This window comes from Pleurodeles waltl, chromosome 10, assembly GCF_031143425.1.
Source record: "Pleurodeles waltl isolate 20211129_DDA chromosome 10, aPleWal1.hap1.20221129, whole genome shotgun sequence".
Taxonomy (NCBI): domain Eukaryota; kingdom Metazoa; phylum Chordata; class Amphibia; order Caudata; family Salamandridae; genus Pleurodeles; species Pleurodeles waltl.
This window is the reverse complement of record NC_090449.1, coordinates 916,358,595-916,374,381: the sequence shown is the minus strand read 5'-3', so window position 1 is coordinate 916,374,381 and position 15,787 is coordinate 916,358,595. Positions and strand designations below refer to the sequence as shown.

Genomic DNA, 15,787 nt, shown 5'->3' with positions numbered 1-15,787 from the left:
CACAAGGAGGCCCACAAAAATGGCGCAATTAAATCTACAAGATTTCATTGAACCATTTTTGGTGTCATTTTTAATGCCTACTGGAAGCAGGCGTAAAAAGGATGCACTCATTGTAATCAATGGGCCTCCTTGCACTTTGCTTCACTAGCATCAACTTAGGCAAGGGTCGCTCCCCTGGAGGGGCAAATTGTATTTAGGCCATTTCTGCCCGCTTTGGGGGCATATTGGCAGATTTTCGGTCAATCTGCCCTCCGCCAGGCATCTTTTTTTTGCGCCGTCTCGCAAGGGGAGCGATTTTGTAGGCAAGGGTCGCTCCCCGGGGGGTTTAGGGAAATTTATTTTAGGCCATTTCTGCCCCCCCTGTTGTTATTAGGCTGATCTGCCCCCAGGGGGGGCAGAAACCTCTAGGTGCCAGGGCAACTTTTTTTTTTTTTTTAGATGGCGAGCGACCCCGTAGGCAAGGGTCGCTCCCCTGGAGGGGCTAATTGTATTTAGGCCATTTCTGCCTGCTTTGGGGCAGATTGGCCAATTTTAGGTCAATCTGCTCCCCACCAGGCATCTTTTTTTTGTGCCGTCACGCAAGGGGAGCGACTTTGTAGGCAAGGGTCGCTCCCTGGGCGGGGGTGGGGGGCAAATTTATTTTAGGCCATTTCTGCCCCCCCGGGGGCAGATCGGCCTATTGTTATTAGGCAGATCTGCCCCCAGGGGGGACAGAAACCTCTAGGCGCCTGGGCAATTTTTGTTTTTGTTTTTAGAGATGGGGAGCGACCCTTTAGGCAAGGGTCACTCCCCTGGAGGGACAAATTGTATTTAGGCCATTTCTGCCCGCTTTGGGGGCAGATTGGCAGATTTTAGGTACCACTATGCACCAGGGATCTTTTTTTTTTGTGCCGTCACGCAAGGGGAGCGACCCCATCGGCAAGGGTCACTCCCCGGGGGGGGGGGGGGGGAATTTATTTTAGGCTATTTCTGCCCCCCCCTGGGGCCGGCTGAGCTAGAGGCCAAAATCCACAGGTAGGCACTTTGCAAAAAACACCTCTTTCTGTGAAAAAATTTGATGTGTCCACGTTGTGTTTTGGGCCCTTTCCTTTCGTGGGCGCTAGGCCCTCCCACACAAGTGAGGTACCATTTGTATCGGGAGACTTGGGGGAATGCTGGGTGGAAGCAAATTTGTGTCTCCTCTCTGATTCCAGAACTTTCTGTCACCGAAATGAGAGGAAAAAGTGTTTTTTTTGCCACATTTTGAGGTTGGCAAAGGATTCTGGGTAACAGAACCTGGTCAGAGCCCCACAAGTCACCCCATCTTGGATTCCCTAGTTTTCAAAAATGCACAGGTTTGGTAGGTTTCCCTATGTGCCGGCTGAGCTAGGGGCCAAAATCTACAGGTAGGCACTTGGCAAAAAACACCTCTGTTTTCTGTCAAAAAATGGGTTGTGTCCATGTTGTGTTTTGGGGCATTTCCTGTCGCGGGCGCTAGGCCTACCCGCACAAGTGAGGTATCATTTTTATCGGGAGACTTGGAACATAGAATAGCAAAACAAGTGTTATTGCCCCTTGTCTTTCTCTACATTTTTTTCCTTCCAAATATAAGAGAGTGTGTAAAAAAGACATCTATTTGAGAAATGCCCTGTAATTCACATGCTAGTATGGGCACCCCGGAATTCAGAGATTTGCAAATAACCACTGCTCCTCAACACCTTATCTTGTGCCCATTTTGGAAATACAAAGGTTTTCTTGATAGCTATTTTTTACTCTTTATATTTCAGCAAATTAATTGCTGTATACCCGGTATAGAATGAAAACCCACTGCAGGGTGCAGGTCATTTATTGGCTCTGGGTACCTAGAGTTCTTGATGAACCTACAAGCCCTATATATCCCCGCAGCCAGAAGAGTCCAGCAGACGTAACAGTATATTTCTTTCAAAAATCTGACATTGCAGGAAAAAGTTACAGAGTAAAAGGTAGAGAAAAATTGCAGATTTTTTCACCTCAATTTCAATAATTTTTTTTTTCAGTTGTTATTTTCTGTAGGAAACCCTTGTAGGATCTACACAACTTACCCCTTGCTGAATTCAGAATTTTGTCCACTATATAGATATGTTGTGGTTTCTGGGATCCAGCATTGGTTTCATGCCCATTTCTGTCACTAACTGGAAGGAGGCTGAAAGCAAAAAAAATCGTAAAAATGGGGTATGTCCCAGTAAAATACCAAAATTGTGTTGATAAATTAGGTTTTCTGATTCAAGTCTGCCTGTTCCTGAAAGCTGGGAAGCTGGTGATTTTAGCACAGCAAACCCTTTGTTGATGCCATGTTCAGGAAAAAAAAACACAAGCCTTCTTCTGCAGCCCCTTTTTCCCATTTTGTTTTTTAAAAACGAAATTTTCACTGTATTTTGGCTAATTTCTTGGCCTCCTTCGGGGGAACCCACAAAGTCTGGGTACCTCTAGAATCCCTAGTATGTTGGAAAAAAAGGACGCACATTTGGTGTGGGTAGCTTATGTGAACAAAAAGTTATGAGGGCCTAAGCGCGAACTGCCCCAAATAGCCAAAAAAAGGCTTGGCACAGGAGGGGGAAAAGGCCTGGCAGCGAAGGGGTTAAAGTGGTTGTGATAGTAAAAACAAATCAGAAAACTTCACACGCCTTCTACAGTGGTTACGTTTCTGACTTTGTCAGGGAACTTAAAAATTCACGTTCCCCCAGGTATGAAAAATAATGAGAGGACGAATTGAACTGCAGAAAGAGGGACAGATGGTGGACATATCACTATACTTTTCAACTGTGACTTGTAGATGTAAGGTTGGTAAGGGTCAATCACCAGTGTTACCTCTGCTGTGAATACAATAGTATTTTTATAGTATTTTAAGAGAATATACAATAAGTGTAATTAAACTTGAAAATCCCTGATGAAGTACAATTAATGTTTAACTTGCACTGTTTAGATACTCGTCTTGGGTCTGTGTGAAATCAAAATAATTGTTCACTTTGTTGCATAGGATCTCAAAACACAGTACAAGAAGATATTGGAATACATCACCTATATCATAACTTTTGCTATATATATTATTTTTACTTGCCGAGTTTAAACATATTTTGCATCCTTTCTCATTGTAGGAGGATCTTCCTGAGGTGCCTTTTACCAGAATTCTTGCTTGGAACAAACCAGAGTGGTTTTATCTTATTATTTGTCTACTTTCTTCTGTGATTGCTGGGGGTGTTTCCCCAGCATTTTCTTTATTGCATGGAATGCTTATTGGGGTATGTAAAAAACATAGTATCACCCATTTTACAAATCATAATAATGTACATAGCTTGTCAGCTATTTCAATGATTGCCTTATGTTCCTCACTGCACATTTGTATTGTAACGTATTTCACTGCAAACTCACCCATGTTTTTATTCATACAAAACTTTGTTACTCTTCAGATACAATTTCATGTAGGTTATATATTTGATTTATGTCTTCTCTCATCTTTTTATGTTTAATTTAAGTTACATATTCGAACATAAGCGGCAAATCTAAAAAGAGAAAAGGTGTGACACAGAGACATAGAAAAAGAGTTGTGAAAGGAAACTAGGAAGGTGAGAGAGAGAGAGAACGAGAAAGTGGGAGGCATAAAGAGGTGAGAAGAGAGACAGAGAAAGTAAGAAACTAAAATTAAACTAGACAGAGTGAGAGAAACAATGTGTGAGAAGAGAGAAGGTAGTGCAAGAAAGAGAAAAGCTAGAAACAGTGTTAAAGTGAGAGAGAGTTATAGAGAGAGACAGAAACACAGTAGTTGAAACAGAAATTGAAAGAGAAAATAAATAACTATGGAGACATTGAGGAATAGAGAGCTATAAAGCAAAAGATGGAGTTTGAAGGTGAGAGTATGTAGCAGAGAGAAATTGAAGGAAGAGAGTATTCTCTAGGGAGAATGAAAGAGAAGCAGAGAAAATGGAAGAAAACAAGCCAAAGGGAGAGAGAGAGAAAGGGAAAGAGAATACAAGAGGGAGAGGCCATTTGAGGGAAGCAAGGTAAATGGAGATGAAGAAAGGCAAGGAGAGAGGAAAAAGCCACGAGGAACCTAGCAGAGGGGGAGAGGTGATAGCAACAAAGAAAGAGAGAGAAATGTGAGAGAGATGAGAAGTCAAAGAGATTGGAGAAATGTCATAGAAGAGAGGAGAGAGAAATATGGTGAGGGAGGCAGCAACTTTAACAAAGATATGATATTGAGGAAAATAAATATCACAGAGATAGATAGATAGATAGATAGATAGATAGATAGATAGATAGATAGATAGATAGATAGATAGATAGATAGATAAGCATGAGAAAGCACAATGTAGAGTACATTAATATCATAGGCAAAACTTCAGCTATACAACTACTGCAATTCATTGTGTGTTTTTGTTTGGACAATATTGATTACACTTGTGCCTTAGGGCAAAATATCGCTTTTGGTATAAAGATACCATAGATGTATAGACAATGTCATTCTAAAAAGCTTAGCATATACTAAAGGTATTATTCAACATCTAGATCTAAACCCTGCTCTAAACATAACCCCAACCCCTACCCTTGACTTAGCTTTGAATCTAATCTTACTCTGAACTCAATCTTAGTCATAAACCTAACCATACTGCTGTACCTAAACCTAAACTGGAATCTAACATTCACCCTAAGCCTAACCTCAACCATTAACTTAATCCTTTATCTACATCAAAGGTTAAATCTAGTTCTAAATTTAACCCTAAGACTGAACAGAATTGTTTTCCTCAACATAGCACTGTCCCTAGCCCTTAATCAATACTTATCGTAATAACGACCTGACGATAAAATTACATTTTGCCTACAATTCTTTTGTTCAACAACACTCAAAGTTAAATTTATGTAGGGCACCCTTTGAGAAAATACTTCCTGCTTTGCTTTATAATCAAGACATTGTGAGTTGATAAATTTTTTATTCTTTAAACAGTACTACTTGTAAGTGGTAGTAATCTGTTATCAATAATTGAACAAGGTTTTGTTTTTGATACTGACTGATACTAGTTTTCAAACGGAGATGTTTATGTGAATTATGTTGATTATTTTCTAAATAATACATCTATTAGCATGTATTGTGGGGCAGTCTGTTTTGTCTGCTTGAAACAAAAATGTAGCGTGTATTTTCCCAGATGAAGTTTGTATACTTCTGATAGTGAAAGTCATCCCTGTCTCTCAAATTCTCTTCCTGAAAATGATCTTTGAAACTACTATCAGTTTGTCTCGTGAGCAGCTGAAGACATACTTCTTCCTGCACACATTGAGGGCCTGATTTAGACTGCGGCGGATGGGTTACTCTATCACATCGGTGACAGATAGCCCATCCTCCAAAACATAAATCCCATTATATCCTATTGGATTTACATTTTGGTGGACTAGCTATCCATCACCGTTGTGATGGAGTAAGCCATACACCAAATCATGAATAAGGCCCTTAGTCCTTAATGGCTTGACCAATCCACAGTCTTTTCTCCCCTACTACCTTGGGTGCTTGAGTGCTTCATTCCGTAACATCCTTTGGTCACATGAGAGGATTCTAGAAACAATTAACAAAAATAGATGTGGAGTGGAGTTGTATAGAGACAACTGATTTGTACTCAGAACTGTACCTCTTTTAGAGTTCACATATACAGTTGTTGACAAGCTGCAGGAACAACTAATATTTGCTGCAAAAAACAGTATGCCCAATGTACTGAGAGTGCTGCCAAAACTATTGTTCGTGCAAAGACTTGTGTATTTTAATTCACAGGCTTTTCAAGAAACCGTTGGTGAGGAAAGAGGCAAGGAGACATCTTTGATTTCGCTGATAATCTTCCTCATGGGAATAATCACCCTATTTTCCTACATTATAATTGTAAGTGAATCATGTTCATTAACTATTGTGATTTAATTTAGTCGAGGTAATTATGGAAAGTTTTTTAGGCAATTTTAAGAAAACAGTTTTCTATAAAACCCTATCTTTGTGTGTGAAATCTAAGTTGATGCAAAATCAATGTGTTTTCAGCTAGATGAGCGTACAATGGAAGGTTTTTTGTGGCTATGCAGATTTACGGGAGCCTGATCTGTACACGAACCGCCATCGTTGGGACTGAGCGGTATCAGGAAAAATAGTGGATTTGAGATATATATACATATATATCTATATATACAAATCCATACTCCAATGCTCCTAATAGGCTAAGGCGATCTGTGAGAGGTGGCGCGTAACCGGCTAAGAGCAAGCTGGTAATAATCATAAACTCCAAACAAAATGATAAATAACACGCACTCAGGACTTCAAAAATAGAAAAGCAAAGCTTTTAATCACAACGCATTTCGGCTGATAGCACAGCCTTGATCATGTGAATTTCAGCACCAATCGAACAACAGTTTAAATATATCGTATTCAGTTGTATAAAAATAGGACTAAATAACTGAAAGGAAGCTCAGAACACCGGAAAAAATTAATTACTTAACATAAAATCTCTTAGTAATCTACGATTGCACAGATGACATTAAAAATATAATCTTCCTTAATTTATCACTGTATTAAACATTAATATAACACATCATGAAATATCTTTCAATTAATTTATACAATTATATATATATATATATATATATATATATATATATATATATATATATATATATATATATATGTATATGTATATATATATATATATATATACATCGTTTTTGGAATAATTCAGTTAATTGAAATTCATTCTGTACACATCTTTCAGTTACTTGAAACCCACAAGAAATTAATATAAATCTTCCCTTTAGTTGATTTTTCAATTAATTAAAACAATAATTTCATGTTAAGTGAAATTACATTTTAATTTACATGTAGTTCAAAATCAAACAAATAGAACTATTCATTTTAAAATAAATATTTAAAATGAACTTACAATGACATCTAACATGAAATATTGTAATTTTTTAAAAAGCTTTTATATATTTTAAAATATTTTCCCTACATGTTCTCATAGACAATCTCGTCCCAGATTGCAGAAGTCTTCACTATGTGTGTGGAACATTAAACATGGTCATAAAGTCACTACTAGTAGTAACTTTAGATCGTACATCATATATTCACTGATTCCACTCACTATTTCAAGGAAGCTTATATGTTTGAGTAACTTTACATTAGAATGGTGAATACCCAAAAGTAGTAAAGTTACATAAAAGTGTAAGAGTTAACTTATAAATGTTGATTTAATTAAGTTAACCTTTATGTATAGACCCCTTATGTGTGACTGACAACATTATGGGCCTGATTCTAACTTTGGAGGACGGTGTTAAACCGTCCCAAAAGTGGCGGATATACCACCTACCGTATTACGAGTTCCATAGGATATAATGGACTCGTAATACGGTCGGTGGTATATCCGCCACTTTTGGGACGGTTTAACACCGTCCTCCAAAGTTAGAATCAGGCCCTATATGTGCTTCTAACATAGCTTTCTTAGTGGAAATGGCAGAAGTTATAACTGTTATGGAAAAGTTGACCTAACAGTCATAGATTAATTTATTCACCACACTGTATTACCCCACAAAAGTGTCCTACTAAAAGCAATATATCACGTCCACCACTAATAATAAACTTAAAGATACAGAAAATAGGAGTATAATGAAGTTTTTCCAAATGTAAGTGGAAGATGTGTACCTGGACAATTAAAAAAGCTTTTTAGTGACGTTCTGATTAATAAATTCATCTTACATACAGGAAATGTTGTGTAAATCAAGCCAACTTTGGAAAGTGAGGTGCACATTATTGCTTTCTATGAAATACCCATTAGCTCTGATGTGAAAGGAAAGTATACTATTATTGGCCTGTAAAAAAAGCCTATAGCATTTTAATTTAGTATATCATTGGAAAGGAACTTGGGCGTTATCTCTCAATAACTCTATCAATAATGCTAGTATTGTACCTTAATAGTCTCACCCTACCTGCAATCAATGAACATGCTTTCTGATCTCCTAAATATATGTTTCTAAATAATGCATAGTGTGGAATACATACTCGTACAGTTAGTCACAGTTTTTGATTTGGAATGTTGTCACTCCTTGGATACCAGTGTATCTCACTTTATTTAGATCTGCATTTTACACACTCATTGATGAGAAAATATGGATTCCTAAATTCAAAAGTGTCAGTGTTAATCTACAGATCTTTTTGTGTTTCAATTTTCTTTCACTTGTGATTAGAATAAAAGTAAACAAATACAAATTAAATTGTAAAACCTATATTAACTTCCACACATTTGCACATGTTTGCGTCAGTTTACACGAACCCTCACAAGTTATGCACCTTAATCTGCGTGATCTATCAAAACAAAAGTATGCAACATACTGGATTCTGCCATGAACAGTTACTGCCAGGAATGAACCAAACAATGCCCACTTTAAAGATTATATTTTACTCTTTATAGGGATATGCCCTGGGAAAGGCTGGTGAAAATCTGATAATGAGACTGCGTTTCTTATCATTCAAAGCACTGCTGCGACAGGTCTGTATGGTGTATCAAACATAAGGTTCACCTAAATTTTAGTATTAGTGTATACATCCACCAAAGCACCTGCAAACATTTTGGGAGAAACTAAATCCCAACATTTTTTAAAACTAATGATACAACAAAACCTGCCCCCGCCAACTCCAAAATAAACGTATTCCTTCATTAACTCCAACAAAGTTCTTTGAATTTGACTTTCTGTACTGGACACCTGCCAGACTTTCTGAACTCACTCTAATTGATTCTGACAACTGCTGGTCATGCAAATCAACACACAGTGACCTGAACGTATGTGCCTATGGTGTCTGGGTCTGTCTCAGTTCTTGTAGGTCACAGTGATGTAATAGCAATTGGAATACATTCATTTGATGTTATGTTCTATATTGGAATGTGTTATGTGTGTATCTGAATCAAGGGTTAGTTGGATGCTGTCCTCTGGGTCTTTCACTTGTAACCTGCATTTTTACTCTCCAATAAACTATATGAAGAATAAATGTTGGATGGATGCATGACTTTCAAATATTGACGATGAGTGAACTGGGTTTTTGTGGGTCATCAATAGTAATGGTAATGGTAAATGTTACACTTAGCATCATTCGCGTGGTCTCCCCTAACTTTGTGCCTCTATTTCATAGGTTGTTTCTGTGTGCTGGACTCTGTTTTTGCTGTTTTGTTTGCTCTGGACACTTTACCACTGCTGACCAGTGCTAAAGTGTAAGTGTTCCCTGTTTAACTTGTATGTGTAGATTGGCTTATCCATGATTGGCATATTTGATTTACTTGTAAGTCCCTAGTAAAGTGTACTAGAGATGCCCAGGGACTGTATATCAAATGCTAATAGTGGGCCTGCAGCACTGGTTGTGCCACCCACGTTAGTAGTCCTGTAAACATGACTCAGACCTACCACTGCAGTGCCTGAGAGTGCAGTTTTAAACTGCCATTTTGACTTGGCAAGTGTACCCACTTGCCAGGCCTAAACCTTCCTTCCCTTTTTATACATGTAAGGCACCCCTAAGGTAGGCCATAGTTAGCCTCATGGGCAGGGTGCAGTGGATGTTAAAGGTAGGACATGTACTTCTGTGTTTTACATGTCCTGACAGTGGTACAGCCAAATTCATATTATACTTTTGCAAGGTCCATCTCTTTCATAGGTTAAAATGGGGGCTGTCTTTAAAAATAATTAAAGCACAGATTCCCTTTGGGAGCAGATACACATGTGGAGTGAGTTTGGGGTCTCTGAACTCACAATTAAAAAATACATCTTTTAGTGACGTTGGTTTTTAGATTGTGTGTTTGAAAATGCCACTTTTAGAATGTAGGCATTTTATTGCTTAAACCATTCTGTGACTCTGCTTCTCTGTGGATTCCCTGTTTGGGTCAGTTTGACAGTTGAGCTATTTGTACCTCTTCTGTAGACAGTGATATAAAGGGAGCTGGGGTGCAGCCTGCATATCCTCATTGGCCCTATGGGCTGAGGGGAGGGGAGAAGTGATCACTTAAACCTGAAAGGGCTGTGCCTGCCTTTACACAATGCAGTCTCCAACCCCCTGGTGTGTGTCTGGGGCCTTGCCTGAGCAAAGTAGGATCTTGAAAACAACAGAGACTTTCCTTTAAAGTAGGCCTACTTCAAATGCAGAAAGAGGTATAAGAAGAGCACCCAAACCCCCCTGAAGATCAGATTACTTCTGAAACCAAGAGGAACCTCTGCCAAGGAGAAGAGCTGGAGAAACTGGAGGAGGAGTACTGCACCTTTGCCTGTGACTGTGCTTTGCTGGGCTGGTCTGCAGTAGCTGTTTCTGCCTGAGAGAGGACAAAGACTGACTTTTGTGTGACTTCCCACTGGTGAAGAATCTCCAAGGGCTTGAACTGAGCTTGCCTCCTGTTGTTGAAGTATCAGGGAGAGCAAAGACTTCTCTCTGCCAGCACTTGGGCTTTCTGCTGAGAGTTCTGACTGCCAAGGGGTGCCCTAACCTGTCTCTGGGCCCTTGAAATCTACAGCTGGTGGAAGAGGACAGAAATCCACGAAAAGACCGCCACACGGGGAAACTTTCGACACACCACCCACTTCGCGGCTGAAAATCGATGCTCCACCTGCATCGCGGCTGGGAGATCGACGCAACGTGGCTGGAGAAACAATGCGCAACACCTGCAGCAGCTGCTGTTAATGACTCAAGCCCCCACGCAGCTCAGTTTCTTGACATTGTGCGACCGGATTTCAAAGCAACCTCGCTGGGCCTGAAAATCAACTCAAAGCCTGCTTAGACCCGAGGTTCCCTTCCGGATCAGCGTATCGCTCTCTTGTGGGAGAGAAGAAATGACACACGCCTCCCCAACTGGAGGAGGAACGACGCACGCTCTTGCTTGCACCTGAGAAATAGACGCATCGGTGGCCTTTTCCGACACACACTCTACCGTGAATTTTACTTTGATGCTACCCAGGTACTTTTGTACGCTAACAATGTTCTCACTGTTTTCTATAGGATTTTAGACTCTTTTGCTTTTTCAATTCATAACTTGACTTGTGTATGTTGGATTTTTGTTGTTTTGGTCTTGTTTTGTTTAGATAAATATTATCTATTTTTCTAAACCTATGTTATGTCATTTTGTATAGTTTTCACCGAGTTACTATGTGTGTGTTGGTACAAATACTTTACACCTTGCTTCTGAAGTTAAGCCTGCCTGCTCGTGCCAAGCTACCAAGGGGGGTAGCGGGGTTAACTGAGGGTGATTCTCCTTTACCCTGACTAGAGTGAGGGTCCTTGCTTGGACGGGGGTAACCTGACTGCCAACCAAATACCCCATTTCTAATAGTAAGGCATTCATTTGATGCTGGTATGTTTTATTTTGGAATGTATCATGTGTGGATTTGAATCAAGGGTCAGTTGAATGCTGTTCTCTGGGCCTTTCGCTTGTATGCTGCATTTTTATTTTCCAATAAAATATATGAAGAATAAATGCCGGATAGATGCATGACTTTCACACCTCTCAACTATGTAAAATTTCAAAACTTCCCTTTCATTGGAGTTTTCAAAGATAGCTCTTGGACCCTTTGCATCTCCTACCCCAATTGATTTTGCAGAACCAAACTTAGCCTTTCCAGATTTACTAATCACCACTGAAAATAATTCTTCTTGATTGGATGTCCAATAATAATGTATCATATCACACATGGTGGAGATTAGTCTCCTACCTAAAGACTACTCACTTTGCCCAATCAAAGTGCTTTGGCAGCTCCATCACATTAGAGCAGTACAGGAAACAATAGACTCTTTTATACACACTGGGCAGAAGAATTGTTGGCCCCTTAGGATAGGTTTTCTGATCTTTCCTTCAATACTGAAGTGTTTATCTTAGGTCCCCCTTAGTTCAGCATGGCTCTCATCCCTTCTTAACTTTTCTTCCTACTTTTCGTCTATTTTCTTTCCTCCCCCTCCTTATTTTTCAACTGTCTGTGCTCTCCTTTCAGCTATCCTGTTCATTGCTCATTCATCTCTCTTTTATCCCTAATATTGCAAATAACCTTATTGGGTAGATACATTAGGCTCTGTATACCAATGATTATTATCTTGCACTCAGGTGCTTACCTCTTGCTGGTAATTTTAATTTTGCAAACCTGAGTTGATGTGTTGTTTTTCATTGCGTATGTCAGCTCTCTTAGATTATTTGTATCTCAATTGAATTAATTAATCTTTCCACCCTACAGTATCATACAATATAATTGTAAGTGTGTATGTTTTACTGTAATCAAGCAAAACATGAATGATGCATCTATGCATAGTCTAGCAGTCTGTTGATGTAAAACAAGGATCTTCAAATATAAAACAATAGAAACGTTCAGCTGTGCAACATACTTTAGTATGTGAAGACTGATGCATGCCCTACACCAGCATTTATTACAAGTTTCAATTTGAATTATTTCAAAAGAGTATGTGATACCAAAGTGAACATCTGGCATCATATAAATGTTAAAAATATGAACATTTGCCATATCTCATTTAAAGCATGAGTACCCTCACTTAGGTTAGTGTCAACAATCCAAATTGCCCCTAAAGGTGTTTAAGTTTGTGTTTTATTCCCTTTATCAGCACAGTGTTTTGCTTTGCTCTTTTTTGTGGTTTAAAGTGGTAGACTAACCAACCCTACATTCTGCACAACAATCGTGCTCCCAATTTACTGAGTGGGAACATACAAAAACTGAATTTGAAATGTAATGTTAAGCATTTCACATATTATTAGTATATTTTCATTCTTAAATGTTAATAACTAAGAATTCAGGATTAACCAAGTCTGCAGTAAACTTGCAAATAGAAAAATCAAACTGAAGAATGTAACTTAATCAAGCATTAGCAAAGCCAGTAGGTCTTGCCTGTATTTTTAAATATAAACCATACTGTCAACAAGATCTCCAGATGCTGTTTGTAGTTAAAGTCTTTATTTCCACCAATAATTTATGCACAACAGGGCTCAAACTCCAGTCCTTTCAACAGCCCACTCACAACTTGACACTCACATTCCACTTTAACTATGGTGGACCCAAGCATCACATAGAACATGGAAATACCAGGGTTCCACCATGACATAGGTTATAACACATACTAAATAGCTAAGCCATTGTTTGTGTCTAATGGAAATGAGACCAATACTCCTGAAGTATGTTAATGTATATAGAACTTTACTTTAATATGTCACATAGCTCTCATACTGAGGGTGTGATCCTCTCTCCAACCATATATTAGCCCATTGTATTCCAGTGGATATTTTATGTTGGTCAAGCAGTCCACAGCTGGACACTTATTACAATACAACTGCTTAGCGTGGTCTTTCCATAAAAAACTTCACTGAGGCACTCATTGTAAGTAGTTTGGTTATATGTGCGGTAATCCATGTTACCAGACATGTCACAAATAAAATTTTAGTGGTTAACAGGGCTTCCACAATTTTCTTCTGATAAATTTCTACAAGTTAACCTTGCTGAAATATATCTAGTGCAAAATGCCCAATAATTGTCGGGTGCTGGACCTTTTAGTTTATGCAGTGTCATCCCCAATCTTTTTGCCTCCTGCCACCTATTTTTTCTGACCCGTTGCTGTTGGTTTTTAAACTCTGAGCACTTTACCACTGCTAACCAGTGCTAAAGTACATATGCCCTCTGTGTAAATTGTATTGTTGATTGGTTTATCCATGATTGGCACATTTGATTTATTAGTAAGTCCCTAGTAAAGTGCACTAGAGGTGCTAGGGCCTGTACATCAAATGCTACTAGTGGGCCTGCAGCACTGGTTGTGCCACCCACATAAGTAGCTCTGTAATCATGTCTCAGATCTGCCACTTCAGTGTCTGTGTGTGCAGTTTTGACTGTAAATTCGACTTGGCAAATGTACCCACTTTCCAGGCCTAAACCTTCCCTTTTCTTACATGTCAGAAACCCCTAAGGTAGGCCCTTGGTAGCCCCAAGGGCAGGGTGCAGTGTATGGTTAAGGTAGTACATATAGTGACGTGTTCTATATGTCCTGAAATATTGCTAAATTAGTTTTTCACTGCTGCAAGTCCTGTCCCTCTCATAGGTTAACATGGGGGCTACCTTTAAATCTGATTAAAGTGTAGATTCCCTTTGGGAGCGGATGGACATGTGTAGTCTCTGAGCTCACAAAAAAAAAAAACATATTTTAGTAAAGTTGATTTTAAGACTGTGTGTTTGGAAATGCGACTTTTAGAAAGTGAGCATTTTCTTGCTTATACCATTTTTGTGACTTTGCCTGTTTGTGGATTCCCTGTCTGGGTCAGGTTGACAGTTGGGCTGGTTGCACCTCACACTAGAAAGTGACACAAAGGGAGCTGGGGTGTAGTCAGCATTTCCTGATGAGCCATCTGTGCTAGGAGGGAGGGGGGAGTGCTCACTTATACATGAAAGGGCTGTGTCTGTCCTCACACAATGCAGTCTCTGACCCCCTGGTGAGTGTCTGGAGCCTGGCCTGGGCAAGGCAGGATTTCACATTCACGAAAGACTTTACTTTGAAGTAGGCCTACTTCAAAGGAAAAATTGGGTATAAGAAGGGCACCCAAAACCACATACTTTAGATCACTCCTGGACATCAAGAGAAACCTCTGTCCGGAGAAGAGCTGAAGAGCTGAGGAGAAGTGCTGCCCTGCCTGTGACTGTGCTTTGTGGAGCTATCCTGCAGTTGTTGCTTCTGCCAGAGTAAGAGGGCAAAGACTGGACTTTGCGTGCCTTCCATCTTGTGAAGAAATCTCCAAGGGCTTGATTTAGAGCTTGCCTCCTGTTGTTTGAAGTCTCAGGGACAGCAAAGATTTCTTTCTGCCAGCACCTGGAGTCTCTGGAGAGACTCCTGCTCTGACAAGTGGTGCCCTATCCAGTCCCTGGGCCCTTGAAAGGAAAGCTGGTGGAAATCCAAGGAAATCGACTTCCGACGACTTCGGACCGCCACCACTGCTGAATCCGGTGATGCCGCCTGCAAGCGGCTCCTTGATCTTCGCTAGAACGCAACAACCTTCGCAGGCCCGACGCCGCTGCAGCCCCGCTGAAGTCCATGACTCAGTGGAAGTCGCCGCACCACGTCGTGACCGACCCCTCTCGAATCACGCGGATTCAACATTTCGCACAGATGCCGGGATCCCAGACTTCGCACATCAACTTGTTTTTACTCTTCACCAAAGGCACTGTACTTGGGGGTCTACGCGACTCCGTGTCTGGCGCCGCTGGTGTCGGCTTGTTGGGAACGACTCCGTCACGACGCAGTGTTAACACCTCATCGAAGCATTTTGTGTTTCTAAGTGCTATTTTTGAGTTTAATCTTTAAAAATTCATAACTTGACTTGTGAATGTCGGATTTCTGTCGTTTAGGTCTTGTTTTGTTTAGCTAAATATTTCCTATTTGTCTAAACTGGTGTCATTTTGTAGTGTTTTCATTAAGTACTGTGTGTGTTGGTACAAATACTTTACACCTAGCACTCTGAAGTTAGGCCTACTGCTCTACCAAGCTACCAAGGGGGTAAACAGGGGTTAGCTGAGGATGATTCTCTTTTACCCTGACTAGAGTGAGGGTCCTTGCTTGAACAGGGGGTAACCTCACTGTCAATCAAAGACCTAATTTCTAACATCGGGAGATAAGGATTCTGCTATGTTAACTAACAAAAACTACATATTATTCCTCTTTTCCTGAGTCTCTAATTGGGACCTATTTATCAGAGCAAATAAGAATGGACCCACTGCAGTCAAATATTATCAGGTTTCAAATATATTGGCT

General features: G+C 39.8%; 1 protein-coding gene across 1 annotated transcript in view; it reads left to right on the top strand.

Moving 5' to 3' along the window:
- LOC138262461 (ATP-dependent translocase ABCB1-like) overlaps positions 1-15,787 on the top strand; it is a 691,566-nt gene that overhangs the window by 366,137 nt on the left and 309,642 nt on the right. Inside the window, exons 13-15 of the mRNA XM_069212356.1 lie at positions 3,114-3,257; positions 5,774-5,878; positions 8,442-8,519. Coding sequence (XP_069068457.1) covers positions 3,114-3,257; positions 5,774-5,878; positions 8,442-8,519 — 327 coding nt within the window. The remainder of the gene's footprint in view (positions 1-3,113; positions 3,258-5,773; positions 5,879-8,441; positions 8,520-15,787) is intronic.